This window comes from Eptesicus fuscus, chromosome 4, assembly GCF_027574615.1.
Source record: "Eptesicus fuscus isolate TK198812 chromosome 4, DD_ASM_mEF_20220401, whole genome shotgun sequence".
Lineage (NCBI taxonomy): Eukaryota > Metazoa > Chordata > Mammalia > Chiroptera > Vespertilionidae > Eptesicus > Eptesicus fuscus.
The window spans coordinates 10971530-10992395 of NC_072476.1; the positions used below are offsets into that span (position 1 = coordinate 10971530).

The 20866-nt window shown below is 55.5% G+C and overlaps 1 protein-coding gene and 1 long non-coding RNA gene across 4 annotated transcripts; both read right to left on the bottom strand.

The window, feature by feature from the left end:
• Nucleotides 1-207: 207 nt before the first annotated feature.
• On the bottom strand, nucleotides 208-10838 carry LOC129148790 (uncharacterized). Of its 3 annotated transcripts, none has more exons than XR_008555752.1 (4): nucleotides 10753-10838; nucleotides 9040-9073; nucleotides 7008-7099; nucleotides 208-660 (listed from the first exon to the last, which is right to left on the bottom strand). It is a non-coding gene; the product is annotated as an uncharacterized LOC129148790 (long non-coding RNA). The 3 variants fall into 3 exon arrangements; XR_008555754.1 differs by lacking the exon at nucleotides 208-660 and adding an exon at nucleotides 5672-6171; XR_008555753.1 differs by lacking the exons at nucleotides 208-660; nucleotides 7008-7099; nucleotides 9040-9073 and adding an exon at nucleotides 5672-6171.
• A 3141-nt stretch (nucleotides 10839-13979) lies between these two features.
• LOC114229938 (mastin-like) lies at nucleotides 13980-19891 on the bottom strand. Its single transcript, XM_054714150.1, has 6 exons — nucleotides 19814-19891; nucleotides 15819-15879; nucleotides 15455-15623; nucleotides 14951-15222; nucleotides 14409-14545; nucleotides 13980-14323 (listed from the first exon to the last, which is right to left on the bottom strand). The coding sequence occupies exons 1-6, from the start codon at nucleotides 19889-19891 to the stop codon at nucleotides 14159-14161; spliced, it is 882 nt and encodes a 293-aa protein (XP_054570125.1). The 3' UTR covers nucleotides 13980-14158.
• Nucleotides 19892-20866: the final 975 nt, after the last annotated feature.

Here is a 20866-nt window from a genome sequence, read left to right on the forward strand (position 1 = left end):
AGATGCTCAGGCTGTAGAAGCCAGCTTACCCAAAGAGAAACCCAGCAGGAAACTTACAAAGTACAATGCTCCCTGGAAACATGTTCAGTGAAATCAGCGAGGCGCAGAGGTCACACAGTGTGTGCTTCTGTTTATGTGAACATGTAGCCGGACAACAGTGGGTCCGGGCTGCCTGTCACTACTTGAGCCCATTAAACAGAGACAGGCTTGAATCATGTAGGAGCGTTTATTCCAGTCCTGCCAGGAGGATGGGAGAGCAGCAGGTCAGCCCCTATAATCTGCTCTGCACCCCACCATCAGCCACTGCTTATATTGGGTAGAAGGACAGAGATGACGTGGGAAAGCAGGAATGACAGGCGTGGGAAAGTGGGCACGGGGTCATCATTACAGGTTACACGTCGTGAATGCTGGGGTGGCGGGGTCACAGTGGGTGGACGCCTCCGGGCACCCCGGGACCAGATTACAGGTAAGAGGGGCGGCGGGGGGGGGGGGGGGGTTGTACAGAGCAGGTGCCTCAGGACTAGATTATCTCAGTCACGAGGTTGTAAATCTCTCCATTAATGATAGACAGTTCTCCCGACAGGAGGACAGACTGCATTCCGCTGCTAGCTTCCATGTCCCAGGCCGTACAACTCCCAGCCAGGTGAGAATGTGCTTGGTCTAATCAGAAAAGAACAACCATGATTAACAGAGCATGATTAATATTTCTTATAATTATAGTGAACAAAAAGCATTTTTCTTTGACAAACATTGGAACAAATACAATTGTTGAAATTTTCATGAGATTCACAAAACCTGGAGATTAGATATTATAACCTTGGTTGTTATAATTTACTTATCACAGACACTCCTTACTCTTAATTCATTAACATGTAAGAGGACTTATTTTTCTTCTCAAGAAACCACACACATCCAAACTTAATAAAGAATTTTGTTCTTTTGGCTCATGACCAAGAACCTTTGTCCAGAAAGCATCTTGATCTTGAAATGTTAAGGAGAATAACACGGGGCAGAGAAAACTTACTGTGCTTAGCAGTTATCTTGCAGAAAGCCTGCAGCCTTGAGCGCGGCATAGCCTAGACAACCATTAGATCTGGTGACTGGAGGAACCAAGGACCGGACCCTCACGTCAGCAGAACTGTTTGCAGCCAGCAGAAGTTAATGACACCCTGCCTCCCCCTTCAGTCACCGCTGATTGCTTTTTCGGCCTCAGCCCCCCTGCACCCAGGAGCCTGAAATAAAAGCTCTTTGATACACGATGGCCTCATGTCATAGGTGTGTGACCCTGGCCCACTCTGAACCCTTCAGATCTTATTCATCTTAAAATCAGGTGCTCAAACAGAAGACACTGGGGAGGGGAGAGGGGAGACTAACCAGTGCCAGTCTAGCACTTTCTCAGTTCTTGTGTCAACAAAATACCTTTCACTCGCCCTGGCTGGTAGTAGTCATTGGAAATGCCAGCTTACTGACTCCTCTTCTCAGTGGCCATTGGCAGTGGCTAGAAGCCCTGTGGGACTTCAGCGCTGGACCCGCGTTGATCGTGGGCAAAGCTGCCTCTCCGCACTCACATTAGTTCTAACATTGTGTGCAGATGGCCTTGGGGGTTCCGTGTAGACTGCCATGTTGTTCCTGGTAGCCTCCTCCCCTCCTCCCTGATCCTCACACCTTTTGTGTATTTCTGCTCGCTGTGTGCTGCCTGGAGTCACCTGCACTGTCTGGGCCTCCCTGTCCATCATCCCTCATTCAGGGGCAGGGCTGCCAGCGTGTCCCCAACCCCCACAAGCAGGACGTTTGCTGAGGGCTCTGGGAAAGCCACCCTGATCATGTTAGGAAGTCACCTACGGCCCAAGTTTCCTAAGAGTTTTATCACAAACTGTGGTTGAATTTACCAACCAAAACAAAATTATTTTTCCATATCTATTGAGATTATCACATGGTTTTTATCATCTATTTCTGCTCCGTTAATGTGGTATATTGCACTAATTGGTGTTAAACCACAGTGGTTTAGACCTTCCTGGGTCTTTTGATAATTATTTTACACGTTGGGAGTTGGTTTGATAATGTTTTACTTCGGATTTTTTCAATCTATGTTCATAATGGAAACTGGCCTGAAATTTTCCTTTATTCTTGTGCCTAGTTCTGTTCTCCAGACAGTGTGCCAGGGAGCTTGCCTCTCTTTCTGCTCGGACCTTGAAGTCTCAGTGTAATTCTCCAGGAAGCCATGCTGTGGTGTAACTCTCCTGTGTTGTACTTTATATTTTACTTCTGGGTAGATGTTCACCACCCAGAAGCAGACCTTTCATGATTATCAATCTGGTCCCACTTCCCGTTCTCCTAAAGTCAGTTCCCAAGAGTTATACTTGCCTAAAAGCTGTCCATTTCACCTGAGGGCAAATTTGTCTAATGTGGTTGTTCATACTAACCTCTTCCGATTTTTAAAAATCTCTGCCCTGTCCATGTTTCTGTTCATCTCTTTATTACTAATACTAGAGGCTATGTGCACGAAATTCATGCATAGCGGGGAGGGGTGTCCCTCAGCCTGGCCTTCACCCTCTCCAATCTGGGACCCTTCAGAGATGTCTGACTGCCGGATTTCTGACTGATCGAAAGATCGGGCCTGAAACAGCAGTAGGAACATCCCTCTCACAATCCCAGACTGCTGTCTCCTAACCACTCGCCTGCCTGCCAGCCTGATCGCCCCCTAACTGCTCACCTTCCAAACTGATCTGGCCACCAACTGCACTCCCGGCAGGCCTAGTCACGCCCAAATGCTCTCTTCTGCTGGCCTTGTCCCACCCCGCAACTGCCATTCCCTGCAGACCTGGTTGCCCACAACTGCCCTCCCCTGTGGCCTAGTCCCCCACAACTGCCCTCCCCTGCAGGCCTGGTCACCCCCAACTGCCCTCCTCTCCTGCCCTGATCTTGCCCCAACTGCCATCCCCTACCCACCTCATTGGCCCGCAACTTGCTGCCACTGCAGGCCTGGTTGCCCCCACTGCCCTTCCCTGCCGGCCATCTTGGCAGCCATCTGGTGGCTACCATCTTGTGACAACATCATGTAAGGGTGTCGAGGAAGGGCATGACGGCACCTAGGCTTTTGTTAAATAGGATTATGTGTGCATCAGTTTTCCTACCTGATCAATCTTTCCAGAAGTTTGCCTATTTCATTAGATTTAAGGAACTCACTTTAGCCTTTGCAACCCTATAATTACTTTATTATCTCGTTCAGGTGCTTCTTTTGTTACCCCTGACTTTCTTCCTTTAGTTAGCCTATCTTTTATTCTCTTCCTTATGCTCTCTCGGTTTGACATCATTTTTCTCACTTCTTGACTTAAACAGGACATTCTCTGTTCTATTTGTACTAAATCCAGAGAGGACTGGTCATCTCCCTCCAGGTGCAAGCCACCATGTCCCTGTGAATATTAGGAGGTGGTATTGTCACTATTGTGAGTCATATATACTTTTTAATTTTCATTCTGACATTTCCTTAGAAGAATGTTTTTTAAATTTCCAAATGTAGGAGGGCTTGTGCCCATTTTTGATATAAGTGTGAGAAAGCTTAAAATAACCATGTAGCCTGATGTTGTCCAATACAAGGCAACTGGAAGTGACCTCTGAGAACAGAAATTCAGGCTCAGTATTTACCGAGGATGTAAACAAAGGCAGAGAAATAAAATGTCCAGCGTCAGTAACAAAAGATGGGTTACAGGACGCCCCTCTTAACTCAGACAGTGAACTTGTTGGCAAGTGGCCTTGTCTCATGGTGTTCGCTGTGATCTGCTCCTGTCCAACGTCTATCAAAGTTACATGTGACCATTTAACTGCAAGTATCAGACCTTCCTAATCCATGCAACTCAACACACACACACACACACACACACACACACACACACACACAAACATGCAAACACACACACATACATTTACGTATGCCCACACACATGCAGAATATGATGCATCGGCACACGTGGAGGGAGGCCCTAGGAGGCTCCGGGTGCAGGGAGACCAGCCTGGGGCTGAGAACTCAGTCACGGGTGGCAGTCTGCCTGCGGGGCCCTGGGCTTCCAGCCTTCTCTCCCAGCGGCCCTGGAGCCAGGGGAGCAGCCAGACCACTGCACCTGGAGCCTCTTCTGGCAAAACTGACCACCTCAGGGGAACGCAATCCAACTACCAACCAAGACGCTGGGAACGTCCCACAGAGAGGCAGCGGGAACCTCCAGCTGCGGGGCCTGTGTAGTAGGAGCCCAGCAGGCAAACCCTAGGGAGCCCGGGTGATGCCAGTCAAGACTCCTACCCATTAGAACACGGTGGGTACCAGGGTGCCTGGGCCTCTGGGAGGAGGGAGAGTGGAGAGTGGAGAGCCAGCAGGAGGAAGGAGGGGATGGTGGAGGGGGACCCCGACAGCCTGGGTGTCACAGGCTGGCACCCCCGCGTCTAGGACAGAGGCCTGGCTGTGGGAGGACAGCCACCAGGAGAGGTGCCAGGGAGCAGCACACAGAACTCGGGGGCCTTGGTCAGAGCCCGGGGGGCACTGCGGAGCTGGGTGCTGCCTGGAAGCCGGTCACAGGCGCTGCCCTCGGTGAGGAGCAAAGCCGTCCTGTGGACACAGACCTGCGCTGTGGCCTGTGTCCCTCTGAGCGGTAGGGCAGAGTGAGTGAGATTCAGTGTCATTGCCAGTGTGGTCACAGTTGTCCTGAGGTTTGGTGGGGCCCGAATGGGACAGCCAGTGACATGAATGAGGGCCTCCATGAGCCTCCCTGTCCCGGGCCCCAAGACCTCCATTGTGACACATGAGGACCCGTGGACGCTGGCACACTGCTGCCCCACAGCACCCCCACCCGCCCTCGCTGTCCAGCTTCCACTGCAGTGTTGCAAAATGGGGCTGTTAGGTAACAGAAGCTGTGCCGTTTGCCCACCTGCCCTCAGCCTTCCCCTATCAGGGCTCGGACATCCTGATTACAGCCCCGGCTTTGATCCTGTCCCTGATGCCCACCCAGCCCCACCCTCACTCTGGGCATTCATTCCTGTCACTCAGACCCAGCTCCCTGGAGCCCCCCAATGGCGGCCTGAGGCCAGAAGGACCCCTGCTCAGAGCAGGAGTGCAGGGCACTGCCCACCCTCCCTCCCACACACAGCTGCTGGCCTGAATGTCCATGTGCACGTTATCTCAGCATCCGTCTTCTTACCTTTTTTAATTAATCCTAACCCCAGGGTATTTTTTTCCGTTGATTTTTAGAGAGAGTGAAAGGAAGTGGGGAGAGAGAGGAGAGAGAAAAGCATCAATATGAGAGACATATCAATTGATTGCCTCCTGCAGGCACCCCAACACGGGGCTGGGCATCAAACCTGCAACCCAAACATGTGCCCTTGACTGGGTATCAAACCCAGGCCTCTTCGCTCTGCGGTTTGACACTCCAACCACTGAGCCAAACCAGCCAGGGCCCCCTTCTTTTTTTCTAAAATTATTTGCAGAAATACACCATGTAAATATAAAGATAGGACAGCTTTGTTATTTTCCTTTTTAATTTTGTCCCCACCCCTCAACCCTCTCCCCCTGGGCAACCACCCACTTCTTCTCTATATCTATGGGTCTGTTTCTGTTTTCTTGGCTTATTTCTTTTGTTTTGGTTTTTTTTTTAGATTCCACATATGAGTTGCTCATTTCTCAACATCTTTGCAAACATGTGGTTTTATTGTACTTTTTTATTTTCCCCAATCTGATGAGTGTGAACCTGTATGTCCTTTTATTTCCCTCAGTATTCCAGTCAAAGCTTATGGCCACTGAGGTGTGTCTTTTGAGAATGGCAAGCAGTGTGTCTTTTTTCCATTAATGTTTTGTTTCCTTTGTCCCACACCATTTCTCTGAATTAGTATTTCATCTTCCTCGAATAAATCCTTATAGTTCTTTTCAAGAATGCCTGCAGGTGATAAAACACTCTTCGTGTCTTCTGTATATCACTATTTTTTTCTCAATATTTTGTGACAGTTTATCTGGAAATAAAATTTTATGTTGATGGTGATTTTTCCTCACCACTTCAAAGGAATTGCTCCACATTCTCCTTCCACCTCCTGTTGCTCATCAGAACTCCCCTGAGTCTGATGGTCATTTCTTTCCAGGTTAAACTCTCACTTGTCTCTTCTGGCTTTTAATGTTGACATTTTGCAGTTTTACTAAAATGGGTTTAAGTGAGAATTTATTTGTATTTATTCTGCTGAATTTTCACAGGGCACTTTCCCCTGAAGAGTCACTATTTTTGTTTGATTCTAGAAAATTCTCAGATATTTTTGTACCAATACCATGTTTTAGTTTTTCCAGACAATTTTTTTAAGTTCCTAATAAGGGGTTCTGAATCTCTAATAAGCTTCTGAAGTTGGAGGCTCTCAAACCTTCTACCAAGATGCTCTTCCATATATTATGGGGTTTCCTAAGATTCCTCTGTTTCTGCCCTGACTAGTTTGGCTCAGTGGCTAGAGCGTTGGCCTGCAGACTGAAGGGTCCCAGGTTCGATTCCCGGCCAAGGCACATGCCCAGGTTTCGGGCTCGATCCCCAGTGTGGGGCATGCAGGGGCAGCTGATCGATGATTCTCTCTCATCATTGATGTTTCTGTCTCTCTCTCCCTCTCTCTTCTGCTCTCAAATCAATGAAAACATTTATTTTTTAAAAAGTTTCCTCTGTTTCTAATATGCTGATGTTGAAAACCAAACAAGCCGACATTCAAGCACACTCAGAGAATGGCCCTCCACCCCCTCAAATCCCTTCCAAGCTCACACATCTGTCCCTACCACCTCTCTCCCCACCACCTCTGTCCCTCTGCCTAGAGCCCCTTCCACCCAATGCCCACCCTTGCTCACGCTTCATGAGCTGAGCCTTGTAGCCCAGCCCCGTCAAACCCTCCCAGCAGGTCCGGGCTGGATCACGCCTGTGTCACTCCAGCTCTGTCTTCAGCACTCGCCTCCACACCATGTCCCACATTCACTGCAGTGCTGTGTTTATGTCTGTCCTCACCTCCCTGTGGGTTCCAGGAGCCCTGGAACCCACTCAGTGAGCTCCTTTCCCAGCAGACTTTGTCCATGCTGGGAACATTTGGTCAAGGATTGCTGAGAACCAAGATCAACAGTAATTAATATAAATGCGAGAAGTCCCCTCAGAAGGCTGAATGGGGTTTTTTGATATTCACAGGGATGAATATCTGCATGGTATTACCTATTGCTGACTCAATGGCCTAAAGCAAACTCCCCCAACCTGATCATCTTACTGTTTACCAAACATCACCTTTGATATGTCTGTTTGCATTCCTAAAAGGCAATTGTGTGTTCTAGTAAATAAAAGCAGATGGGAACTTGGTCCCTTGTACCAAGATCACAATTGGCTTCCCCCATAATTTCCAAATTTATATTTCTTGTCTTTTGTGGTTAATTTGCGCGTCAGCCTTTCTCCAAGTCTTTGACCCTGAGGCCACGCAGGTTGTGACTTCACAAAGGATAATTAAGGGAGGGAGGGAGGAGAGGAGGGAAGAGACTGTTAGGTCGAGGCAGGGGGGAAAGCCCAGAGCCAGATGCAAGCATCTGCAAGGTAGATGGTGACAAAGATAACTGGAGCCTTCCCAGACCCTTGCCCGCCTTCCCAGACCCCTGGCCCGAGGCAGGAATTCCACACCTCTCATGCCCTCCACCCTCCCCTCACTAAACAGCTGTATAAAGGAAGTACCTAAGCCCCCTTTTTGGCGTGAACTTCCCTGGCCCACTCTCGGACCAGTGAGTTTCGCCCGGGAGCATAAGATTAAAACCTCCCCACTTTTCATCGCCTGGACTGTGTCTTGTTTCCTGCGTCAAAAACCTTTCATCTGGTGCCGAACCAGGGAGTGGATTGAGTGTGTATCCCATTTGGGGTACCCTTCCCCTCTTCTCTCCCTGGAACCCTCAGGCCTCTTTCCAGCTCGGCAGAGTCAGCTGGTGAGTCCCAGTCCCTATTAACTCCTAGGGTCATCCTTCCGGCATCTCTGTCCGTAAATCGAGGCCAGTGTCAGAGATTGCCCTCCAGGCATAGCCCTCCGGACCTTTCCGGGAAAGGTTCCGACCCGGGGTGGTAGTGAAGACATTCCTGCCCCCCCCCCCTTGGTTTTCCAGCCTTTTGGCCTCACTCCAGACTCCAGGGGGTTGGGGAGACATCCCCTGCCATCCCTCGGATCCCCGTCCATAGCCTTGGCTCAATGATTGGGACGCTGATCCTTCGGCCTCTGCTACTGACCCTAGGTTTCAAAATGGGCAATCAGAAATCCAAAGTTGACCCTAAGACGCCACTCGGGTGTCTCCTCACCAATCTGGCTAAGCTGGGCCTGTCCCAGGATCTGCGTCCTAAACGCCTCATTTACTTCTGTACCGTGGCATGGCCTCAGTATGAATTGAACAACAGGTCAAAATGGCCTGAATATGGGACTTTCGATTTTAACATTCTGACCGACCTCAACAATTTCTGCCAATGAGCTGGGAAGTGGCTGGAGGTTCCATATGTCCAGGCCTTTTTCAATCTGCGCTCCTGTCCCTCCCTCTGCTCCTCCTGTTCCACCGCCCAGGTCCTCCTAGCTCTCGAGAAACTCTCTCTGCCTATCGACACCCCATCACTTTCTGCCTTATCTGAACCCCCTGAGAATCTCTTCTCCCCTTGACTCGCCCGACTCTCTGCGACAGGGCTCCTTCTGCCCAGCCTCCTTCTGCCCTGCCTTCCGTCAGTCCGCTCCCTTCCCCCATCCTCACTCCCCGACCTCCCTCCGCTGCCCCCTCCCCCAGAGCCTTCTCGCTGACCTTCCCCTTCCCCCACCCCCACCTGCTTCCCCAGTCAGCAGGCACACCTGCTCCTGGGCACCTCCTCTCCTCTGCCCCCTCCGGGAAGTTGCAGGGGCTGAGGGAGTGGTCAGGGTCCATGTTCCCTTCTCTCTGTGGGATCTCTCCCAGATTGAGAAGCAGCTGGGGTCCTTTTCCACCAACCCCACCACGTTCCTCAAGGAATTCCAATACCTTTCTCAGGCCTATGACCTCACCTGGCATGACATCCGTGTCATTCTTTCTTCTACCCTAACATCAGATGAAAGGGAAAGAGTCTTAGGAGCGGCGACGGACCACGCAGATCAGATCCACCTTACAGATGCCTCTATGCCGGTGGGGGCCCAGGCCGTTCCTCGTCAGGAACCAGGCTGGGAGTACCAACTAGATACCCCCGAAGGGCGAGACGGGCGCCAATGTCTCGACCAGATGCTCCAATGCCTGATAGCCGGCCTACAGGCCGTCTCCCACAAGGTAGTTAATTTTGACAAGCTGAGGGAAGTTACTCAGGGACCAGATGAGAACCCCGAGGTCTTCCTTAACAGGCTGACTGAGGCTCTGACCTTATATACTCGTCTGGACCCTGGGTCCCCGGCCGGAGCAACAGTTCTAGCCACTCACTTCATTTCACAGTCAGCCCCAGATATCCGAAAAAAGTTAAAAAGGCAGAGGATGGCCCTCAGACTCCTGTCCGGGATCTGGTGAATATGGCATTTAAGGTTTTAATGCCCGTGAGGAGCAGGCAAAGTAAGCCCGCCTTCAACAGGAGATTAGTCTGCAAACCCAAACCTTGCTACCTTTGAGGCCAACAGCAGCCACGCATGGTCCAAGGGGGACTGTGCGTGGTGGGGGTGCAACGAAAGGACGAGCGCCACCTGGAGAATGCTTCAAGTGTGGAAACGAAGGCCACTGGGCTAAACAATGTCCTCAACCCTGGGCTCCAGCCAAGCCCTGCCCGGCGTGCGGTCAAAGCGGCCCCTGGAAAAGTGACGGGCCCTCTGTGTCTCCACGTAGAGGGGCCGTCATTCCAGGTCATGACCCGCCGCTGGCCATGCTGGGACTGGCTGAAGACTGAAGATGCCCAGGACTCTACAACCCATCACCCTCGCCGGGCCCCGGGTAAAGCTCCAGATAGCAGGTAAGCAGATCTCCTTCCTGATTGATACGGGAATCACCTTCTCTATCTTGCCCTCCTTTTCCGGGCCATTGTTCCTGCCACGATCTCAGGCATGGGTATTGATGGCAAAAATGCTCTGGCCTCAGCGCCTTCTCACCCTGCCCTGTCCACCCTCCCTAGAGAACAACTTTCTTGCTGGCACCAAGAGGCCTAGAAGATCTGCCTCCAGCAACCCTTACAGGTCTTCTCCAGGATCTTCTGTCACACCAATCCTTATCTCTTCTTGCCCCCTCTTAGAAACTCAGTTTTGAACTCAAGCAGTTAGAGGCCTGTTCCAAGAAGTTCTAAAGTTAACTGTTGACAAGGATTTTAAAAGGACCCACTCGCCAGGACAGTCCTGCCCCAGGGGTTCAGAGACAGTCCTCATCTGTTTGGCCAGGCCTTAACCAGAGACCTCCAACAATGCTCATTAGAACCCAGCACTCTTCTACAGTGGTGGACAGGGCAGCTGGTCGATGGGGTGGCAGTGAACGCCCAGGACTGGTGTGTGTGTGTGTCCTGGGGTGGCAGTGAACGCCCAGGACTGGTGTGTGTGTGTGTGTGTGTGTGTGTGTGTGTGTGTGTGTGTGTGTGTGCTTAAACAACACAATTCATTCTCTAATCGGCTGGAGGCCAGAAGCCCTCTACCAAGTTGTTCGGGGGCCACACCTCCCCCTGGGAAGGAGAGGCTCAGGGTACAACTGAGGCCGACAGGGCCTCTCACTGTCCACCGAGACCCCCACCCTGAGCTCCTAGCTGGGACTCTGGGGCTCACCTGGTAGCAGGACCCAGGCCCCCGTCCCTAAGGGGCTGAGCTCTGGGCACAGGGACGTCTCAGGCCGGGTGGCCGCACGTGTCCACCTGCCATCACATGGATGAGGGGGCACCAAGGGACACCCAGGGCCCTCCCCTGCCCTGCCCCTCACTGTGACACAGCAGCCCTGCCTCTGCCTGGTGGTCAGTGTCATTGTCCCCACCAAGGTGGCGGCACGGCTTGCTCCCTGGCCCCAGACACCAGGAGCTCCATGTACCCAGACACCAGCTGTAACTCCATCTCAGGGACATTCCTCAGTGCCGGCTGCATGGCCCGTGGTGTCATGCCCCCGGGGCTGGCCCATCACCAGCACCTTTACCGCCATCGTGTCTGCGGCTCCTGTGACGCCAGTGCAGCCCGGACCTGCAGAGGCACCCTGTCTGGCTGGGGGAGCGCTCAGAGCCGCAGCCTCTGTGTGGTCAGCATCCCGGGCTGGAGGGCCCTGTGCGGTGTGGAGCTCGCTGCTCGCTGAGAGGTGCAGAGGCCCTCACGGCCTGTGGTGATGGGGGTGCCCCTGGGTGCTGGATCCTAAAGCTTTCCTGTGCCGGCCCCTGGCCTCCTCAGGGGCGCTCCCCCTCTCATGAGCACACAGCCTGGTGACCTGCAATCTCACCAACAAGGTAGGTCAGGGTGGACCAGTGGGGTCCCTCAAACCTGACCTGACTGAGAAACAAATGCAGATGGAACTAGGTCAGATGAGGTCAGAGTGGAGGAGGGGAGGCCCTAAAGCCAGTGATGGGTGTCCTTGTAGGAAGGGGTGAGGATGTGGAGAGACACAGAGGGGTGGGAGGGGGTGGGGGTCCAGTGGTTCATCCATAAGCCAAGGGTCCCAGCACCACCAGAAGTGGAGGAGGCAGGAGCCTGGGGGAGGTGTGGCCCCAGAACAACTTGGTTGAGGGCTTCTGGCCTCCAGCCGATTAGAGAATGAATTGTGTTGTTTAAGCACACACACACACACACACACACACACACACACACACACCCCAGTCCTGGGCGTTCACTGCCACCCCAGGACACCACAGGTGGGCGAGCCTGGCAGTGACTGAGGTGTGACTTCCACCTGGAAGGGCATGGACCTGCATGGCATCTCCATTCCAAGCGCTGAGGGTGTCTCCTGTCACCTCAGACAAGAGGAAGAGGCCAACGCCCTCCCCAGGGTCCCCATGGGCACTGACCTGGCCTGCAGGGGCCTCTTTTGGGGGACAAAGCCCTGCTGGCTCAGTGTCCCCCACCTCTGCTGGCCCAGGTCTCAGTTAGAACAGATTTCGGAGACCAGAGGCAACAAACCTCCTGTCCATGTCCAGCCCAGGCATCTGGCTTTGTCCACCTTGCCTTACTGCTCAGCCCAGGAAGCTGTGCTAGGGCCATGATTCCAGGCAAGTAGGGGGAGGGGGGCAGCAGCTCTGAGCCTATCCTCTGGCTAGAGCCCAACGGGTACGCCCACCCCCTCTACCCCCCCCCTTGGCCATGCCTGCAGACACAGCCCCAGGCCCAGGTGTGTCTCACTCCAGCCTTCCCTCCAACACCAAGTCCCAGGTCCTCTCCCTCCTGGGAGCGCTGGCCTCTAGTCACTCAGCCCTCATTCTTAACCCTGGAAACACTAAGGTCTGACTGCACCCGCACCCATGGAGGAAGCCCTGCAGAGAGTCACATCCCCCAGGGCCCAATGGCACGGCAGGCAGCCCACATCCCTACTGGCGGGCAGAGGGGGACCTGGATGGGTGTGGACCGCCTCGCAGCGCCCATCCACAGGCCCCGTGGACAGGGCAGTCACTTAGGCAGAAAGTGTGCGGGAACCCGAGGGCCAGGGCACAGCGCCAGGCTGTGCTGGGTCAGGCCCTCCTGGCTCCCTGGGCGGAGCAGATCCCCAAGGGGGCCATCTGCACGGTGGTGCCTTCCAGCTGAGTCCTCGGCCTCATTTTCCCAGAAAAAGGAGTTCCTGGAGAGCTCCTGGCGACCAGGAAAACCTGACTTCAGTCCCGGGCACATGGGGGACATAGCTCCTGGTCCACCCTGGAGCTCCCCCTCTCCCTACCTGGAGGGCAGCCCTCCCCGAAGGACCCGGTCGCAGGGAGAGAGCAGGGCTTTTCCACCCTGGCCTCAGGGGCAGGGTCCTGGGCACTGGGCAGGGATCTCGAAGGCTCCACCACATTTTAGAATAAGGCTGCAGGGTATGGAGCCCCCTCACCCACCATCCAACCGCCTCAGGCTCCCCAGGCTCTCCTGGGTCCTGGCCCCAACCCACAGGTGCAGGCACCCACCCCAGCCGGGCACCAGCAATGCCCCCCAAATCCTAACCCAGCAGGAACTACATGTCACTGCCTGGGGCAGGAGGGGCTCCACACCCCCTTCTCACTCCTCCATTTGAGACAGAAGATCCTCTGTCCTCTGGGAGCCCCTCCCACCCCCTGGGAGAAAGGATGGGCTTTGAGGAGCCTGAGAGGACGGTGCACCGCGGTGCTTCTCCAGCAGGGGCGCCAGCGCCTGGAGAGAGGCCTCGGGGAGGATGGGGGTCCGCCTCTCCATCCTCCTCTCTGACTGCCACTTACCACGGAGGACCCGGGCGCGGGGGCGGGGCGGGAAGGCGGAGAACGGGGGCAGGGAAGGGGAACTGGGCTTGTCCCTGCCCCTGCAGGTTCTCCCTGCTCAGGAGAAGCTCAGAATGGGAGACTGAGGTTCTGCGTGGAAATGGGACTGGAATTCACTTGGTCCAAGGAGTTGATCAAATTGGAAAATGAGGAATCAGCGTCCTCCGCATCCTACAGAGCAGTGGTGACCATGGAAAACAATGCTTCCTGTTTGTACGCTGCCAAGTCCAAGTCCTTCAAAGCCTCCATTCCACACTGACCGCGATGGAAGGAGGAAGAGGGGAGGTGTGGGCCGCTCTGGAAGCAGCCCTCCTGGCTGTTCTCCAGCCCCAGGCAGAAGGCTCATCCTCCTCCCCAGCCAAGAGAGCCCACCCATGTGGCCCTCCTCCACGCTGCAGCCAGAGTTGCCCATCCCCACCTGATCCACCTTCTAGAGCCCGGGTTCCCCCACCAGGATGGACCACCCACTGGCCCGCCCACAGGTAAGTACACTCAGTCCAGAGCAGTTTGTCATGCAGTTTAATGAGCTACAGAGGGTGGGGAGGAGGCAGGAGGCCTGCAGTGCCCCGCCCCACTTCAGAGCACATCCCCCCTCTCCCTTTTGCCTGTCAGGGGGAGACAGACTGATGGAGGTGGCAGAGGAGGGAGGAGCTGGGGGAGGAGGGGGAGGGCGCTAGGTGCAGTGAAGAGCTGGCATTGGGGAGGAGCAGTGCGGGTCCTCAGACACCTGGGAGAGCCTGTCTTCATCTCATGGGCAGCATCCCGGCCCGGCCCCGGGCTCAGTGAGAGGAGTGAATATGACCGTGGATCCAAAACAAGAAGGATGTCACTCGGGCATAGACTCCAGGAAAGCTGTTAAGACCGCACTTGTTCCCCCAACTCACCACCCCTACCTGAAACCAGATGTTCTTCCATTTACAGACCAGGGGGCCCCCAGAGTCACCCTGCAGGGAGAAGAGACAGGAGGTCAATACTCAGGGTCCCTGCAGGCAGGAGCAATGGACGGAGGCCACAGTCTGGGGGTCTTACCTGGCAGGAGTCCCGGCCCCGGCTCCCCGCACACAGCATGTCGTCCGTGATAATCTTGCCATATCGCTGCCTACAGATCTCATCCGCCACGATGGGGACCTCCACCTCCTGCAGCTTGTGGGGCGGCGGCAGCGGCTCTGTGAGAAGAAGCCCAGTGAGCCTGCGGGCCTGAGGGGGCGTCCAGTCACAGGCCGCGGGTTCTAGAACCACACGCTGAGCCTCAGTGCCCCATGGGGACCCTGGGAGTCACCCAAGACCCCCGTCTCCGGGTTACTTCCAGGCCAGTGGGCTGATAATCTCTAGGCTGACACTGGGGGCACCAAGCTCAGAAAGGAAAAAAAAGAAATATATTTTTATCCACAAATAATTTTTATTTTTAAAAAATGGCCATGCCTCACTCTTGCTACTTTGGACTCTGCTCCTGAACAGAGTCCTCTTGAGCTGTCTGCCTCCTACACCCAAGGGAGACCCGGAGGGACCCCCGCTGAGGCCTCCTCTGTAAAGCCTGGCCCGCCCCGTGTCATCCTGGTTCTGGATCTTACCTTCAGGACCAATGTTGCCCCAGCCAGTCACCCAGCACCGGGTGCCTGGGGGGAATGCGGGGGACTTTGGTGCAAGGCTAATCCACCTGACAAGTTTAGATGGTCGCACGGAGGCCTCCAGTTTGAGAAGTGCCACGTCCGCCCCACCTACTGCTCCCTCTTTAAGACTGTACTCCGGGTGGCGGATGATCCTAGCCACCCGCACACTGCCAATGAATGAGGGTCTCACTCGTCCTAGTTGGACCTTGAAGTGCTGAGGCATGGGGTTTCTCCTGGGGACAGAGGCCAAAGGCTTCTGAGAGGCTGCGGCAGGAAGTGGGCCAGCCCCTCAGAGCCCAGAGACCTCCCCTCTGTGGTAGGCAAGGGGAGCGCCAGGAAGCTGAATCCTGGTGGGGGGTCTGCAGCCACTCAGCCCAGGATCTGCCCACAACACACATCACCTGCCTCCCGACATTGTCCCCCACCCCCTCCGGCCCCCCGGGTGCTAGCAGAGTAGGGACTTACCCTGGAATGCAGTGGGCAGCGGTCAGCACCCACTGGGGGTGGATGAGGGAGCCCCCGCAAATGAGACCCCACTGGTTCTTTGTTGGATCAAAGACCCACAGGCCCACCTGCCACAGCCACTTCCCATTGGAAGCATCATGCCCCCCCACGATGCCCACCAGCTCAGTCCCTGGGCCGGGATCTGGGGAAGCAGAGGAGGAGCCATCAGGGACCCAGGCACCGCTGCCTGGCACTCAGCATGGCTCCATCCTCAGTCCCTCCACAGCCACCCTCAGAGGGGGATCTCCACCCCATCCCAGGGGCGGCTTCTGAGAGGTCAGAGCAGGGGTTCAGAGACAAGCCAGGCCTGGGGGTCACCACCCACCTGAGGTCACAGGTACGGAGCCCCCCAGACAGGGGAGAGTCAGGACCAGCAGCCACAGCATCTGCAGGGGGAGAGGGGAGGGGAAGGGGGAGAGCCAGTGAGGAGATCTGGGACAGGAACCTGGGAATGAAGAGGATGGGGCTTTGAGCAGTGTCCTCACCATGCCAGGCCTCTCTGCCTTCTGCTCCTGGACCCCTCTGAGCCCCTTTATCCTCCTGCCCAGACTGGCCCAAGGAGAAGCCGCCCTCTTTGGGGTGGGGAATGGGAGGAGGCGGGGCTTACCCCTTAGTGGGACCAGTGGTGACCAGCACACCAGCTATCAGACAGGAAATATGGGGGCTCCTCTCTGAGAAGACACTCAGCATTGGTGCTGGAGCCCTAGCTGGTTTGGCTCAGTGGATAGAGCGTCAGCCTGAGGACAGAGAGTCCCAGGTTCAATTCCTGTCAAGGGCATCTACCTTGGTTGCAGGTTTCCCGGCCCTGGTCAGGGTTCATGCAGGAGGCAAACAATCAATTTGTCTCTCTCACATCAAAGTTTCTCTCTGTCTCTCCCTTTCCCAATCTCTCTAAAAATCAATGGAAAAATATCCTTGGTGAGGATTAACAAAAAATAAAATAATAAGAATATTGGTGCTGCCGAAACCGGTTTGGCTCAGTGGATAGAGCGTCGGCCTGCGGACTCAAGGGTCCCAGGTTCGATTCCAGTCAAGGGCATGTACCTTGGTTGCGGGCACATCCCCAGTAGGGGGTGTGCAAGAGGCATCTGATCAATGTTTCTCTCCCATCGATGTTTCTAACTCTCTATCCCTCCCTCTTCCTCTCTGTAAAAAATCAATAAAATATATATTTTTTTAAAAAGAATATTGGTGCTGGAGACATTTCAGTAGTAAGATGACAGTATGCACATAAAAATAAAGAAATGAGATGCTTTGCTTCATCCTATACACCGAAGGGTCTCAGGGTCGATTCCTAGTCAGGCCACATAACCTAGGTCGAGGATTCATTCCCTGATCAGGACGAGTACAAGAGGCCACTGATCGATGTTTCTGACATCTCTCTCTCCCTTCCTCTCCCTAAAATCGATAAGCATATCCTCGGGTGAGGAAATAAATGATTAATAAATCAGATGCTCTGAAACAAAACAGAGCAGGGGCAAGGATGGGATTGGGGGCTGGCACCTGAGCCAAGAGCGGGGTGAAGGAGAGCAGCAGGCCCAGTGCTCCCCTGTCCCCTCCTTCTTTTGAGGCCCACAGTGCCCCCCACAAAGGACAGACTCGCTGGACCTGCAGACAGAGTTTGCCAGCAGCACCATGAGATGGAGGAGGCAGCTGCCCTGGAGCCTCTGGAGGGAGTGGGGACCTGCTGACACCTTGATGGTAGACTTCCAGCCTCCAGCACTGTGACAGAAGAAGGTTTTGTTTAAAGGCCAGAGTCTGTGGCATTTGTTAGGGCCGCCCCAGGACACTCAGGCATCTGCTCAGCTGTCCTCATTCATCCTGTGCATGACCAAGCTTTGTCAAAATGCTCAGCAAAGGGTGTGAGAGGTGCCGATTTAATGCTAGTTCTCCTCACCTCCTGAACATGCCTGGCACCCCCACAGCGCTGGGAGCCAACCTCCCCTCTTACACTCCCTGCTTTCTGCATGGAGGAGCTCTGTCCCCCAAGTCCACCCCCAGGCTGAGGCCGGCCACCCGCCAGGGACAGGCTTTACTGCCCTTTGACATTCTGAGAGTCATTCTCCACCAAGCATGGGATAGGACCAGACAATGCTTCCAGAGGAGAAGCAAGAGAAGGAAGAGGGGTTCTCACACCCCTGAACCACGCCCGGTCCTCTGTCCCCCGTGAACCCAGTGAGGAGACCACCGAGGGATGCTTTGCAGCACTTAGGTGAGCTCAGGTCTCTAGAAATCCATCATTGCCACCAGAGGCGCATGGACAGCTGCACAGACAAGGAGGATCCAGGTCTCGGCTGGGAGCAGCTCTCACAGGGGCACTAAGACCCGCTGCCCAGAGCCTGCGGCCTGGGAGGAGCTGCCTTTTGGAATCGCTCCCCCCGGAGAAGTGGCAGCTCTGAGCCATCAGCTACTGCTAGTCATTGTGCGCAGCCCCCAGAGTTCCTGGGGCCACTCCCTGAACAAACGCTGAGATGGGAGGGGCCCACCTGCTGTCTCCACAGGAGCGGCCCCAGGTGTCTCAACAGGCTGGAACCTACAGCCCCGCTCTCAAAATGCCCAAGGAAAAGGGCTTAACTCCCAGGAGGGCTGACCCCGAGGGCTGGCTGTCCCTAGCCCGACACGGGAGCAGCCCCTTCGGGCTCCCGCAGACGGCTATTCCTGGGGAAGCCAAGGGAAGGGCTGGTGGGCAGATGCCAGCCCTGCCTCTGCAGGGGTCCCCATCATGTATTCCAGGTCCCCTCTCCCTCAGCCCCCCTCTGCGGGCCTGGCCCTGACTCGCACCCCTCTGGGACCTAGTTCCTGGTCCCAAGCCCTTCAGAGGCCTTGCCTGCTACCTTTGTCCACTTACCATCAAAATAGGGCAAGGGAGCGTGGGACACCCCGGGGGGTACCTGGGCTGCACACATTCCTCCTGCCCATGGGGCCACAGCTCTACCCCCTCTGGATTAGCAGAGTCAAGGACCCCTGCTGTTAGGGGGTACGTGTGTCCCCAAAACATGTGTAAGTCCTACCCCCTGGCACTTGTGAATGGGACCTCCTTTGGAAATAGCCTTTGCCATGGAATCAGGGTTAGATGAGGGCATGGAGGAGGGGCCTCATCCAATATGACTGGTGTCCTTGTGGGAAGAGCACAGAGACAGACAGGAGGGAAGACCATGTGACCATGGAGGCGGAGACTGGAACCAGGCAGTGCAGCCAGAACATCAGGGATGGCCGCCCAGGATCTGGGAGAGGCCCTGCGACACACTCTCCCTGAGCCTCTGAGAAGGAACCCCTGCTGGCGGCTAATATCGGACACTTGGCCCCAGAACCAGAGAGTGAATCTCTGTTGTTGTAAGACCCCGAATGTCTGCTAATTCCTACGGCAGCCACAGGACACGGAGACACTTGCCACCTCGGTGCCTCTGCTTCCTACCGTTGGTACCTAGGCACCGGGAGCGCAAAGAGACAAGGCACAGCGATGGCTGCTCAGGGGCCTCTCCTGACCCCTGGCTGAGTCCCTCCCCTTCTGGGGACCAGGACAAACACCCCTGTGCAGGGAGGGAAGCACCACGCCCCCAGGTCCCAGCAGGGATACAGGTGGGGCTGCTCCTCCTTCCAGATCATTCCAGGCCTCCAGGGACAGGGCCCAGGTGACCATCACTGGAGGGGAGCGTGCCCTGTGGCCGGGAGGACTGGCTTCTTGCCCAGAGAGAGCCATCTTCCAGCTTCAGCTGTGCTGTCCAGGTCCCACCTTGAGGGGGTCGTTTTGCTGCCTCCACGTGGGCCCCAGTGTGGAAGCTGCCACCCCACAGGCTTGAGAGCCACTGTGGTTTGGGTGCCACCAGCCACTCGGGTCCCGGTTGGCTGGCGGGCAGATGGCAGCAGGTGGGCCTGAGCCTCCACCAGCAGCAACTCATAGTGAGATGGCACCTCCCCATCAGGTCCAGCCAGAAAGGGAAGCCCTGCCCGGGCGGTTGGGCGCCGTGGTTACAGCGTCAGCCCCGCACTGAAGGGTCTGGGGTTCAGTTCCCAGTCAAGGGCAGGCACCTGGGTTGTCCTTCCCTCCCCGCCCCCCAGTTGGATTGCATGCAGGAGGCAGCAGTCGATGTCTCTCTCACATCAGTGTTTCTCTCTCTCTCTCTCTCTCTCTCTCTCTCTCTCTCTCTCTCTCTCTCTCTCTTTCTCTCCCTCCCTCCCACTCTCTCCAGAAAATCAGTGGAAAAAACACCCTCTGGGAGGATTAACAGAGAGAGAGAAAGCGAGCCCCATGCAGCTGCTGACAGTGCAGGGCCTCCGGCAGTGGGTTCCCCAGGGCCTGTCCCCTGGGCACCCTCGGACCAGGCGCTCCAGCAGGTTTCCCGGCACCTTCTCCTGGGGCTCAGGTTCCAGGGCAGGGCTCCCGCCCCGTCCAGCCATGGCTCCGCTGTCTGGACACCAGCCCTGGTGTGTCCTCTCCACTCCCGCAGGAGCCTCTTGGCCGGATCCCAGAGCTCCTTGGGAGCACAGTCACGTTCCTCTCTCCTGGGCCCTGCAGGGCTGGGCTGCCACTAACCCGGGACAGACTAGCGCTCAGGAGATGAGGGGCAGGTCTTCTCAGGGAGATGCCTGTGCATTATAATGGGGCTCAGAAGGCACAATAATGGCCCCCAAAGACATCCACGCCCTAATCCCCAGGAACTGCAAACATGTCAGGTTACCTGGCAAAGGGGATAAAGGATGCAGATGGAATTAAATAACCGGTGACCTTGAGATGGGGGTCATTCCGGATTACCCAGGAGGCCACATGCCATCACTGGCCCTCAGGAATGCCCCAGGAAAGGCTGGGACGTGTTCCGGAAGCTGGGAAAGGCCAGGAACCTGCAGGAGGAACCAGCCGACACCTGGAGTTAGCCCATGAGGCCCCGGTCTCCTGACTGCAGGATGGTGAGATGATTCATGTGCCCGGTTGTGACTGTGACAGCAGCCACAGGAGACTAATACCGGGTGGTGTGCTGGCCCTCGGTAAGCGGGAGGGGGTGTTGGGGAGCTCAGGGGAGCTAGGGACTCAAGATTTCCTGGGCAGCAACCAGATGTCACCTTTCCATGCGTCAGGACCCAATGTGTTCTAGCCAGGCCCTGGCCTTGGCCCTCCATCACCCCAAGGGAGCGTCTCTGTCCCAGAGCTCGGCTCCTGGTGGTGCTCACTCTCTGCCCCACACCCCCAGGCACCCTTCAGCTCTGTGAGCGGCCTTCAGTGACCAGTCCATCGCTGTCAGCTTGTTGGCATCTTTCTCCAGGGCCGCCACTGAGCTCAGCACCCCCCAAAGTCCCTGCTCTGTGTCCCCGTTGTCAGCGCTGGCTTCCCATGGCCGGCCAGGCAGCAGACTCCAGCTCCAAGGCCCCATCCCAGAG

Coding starts and splice junctions, on each gene's coding strand:
- LOC114229938 (XM_054714150.1), bottom strand. CDS start 19,891: ATGGCTGGACGGGGCGGGAGCCCTGCCCTGGAACCTGAGCCCCAGGAG. Junction 15,624..15,818: donor CTCCGTACCTGTGACCTCAG/GTGGGTGGTGAC, acceptor ATCCCGGCCCAG/GGACTGAGCTGGTGGGCATC. Junction 14,324..14,408: donor GGGGCCGGGACTCCTGCCAG/GTAAGACCCCCA, acceptor TTCTCCCTGCAG/GGTGACTCTGGGGGCCCCCT.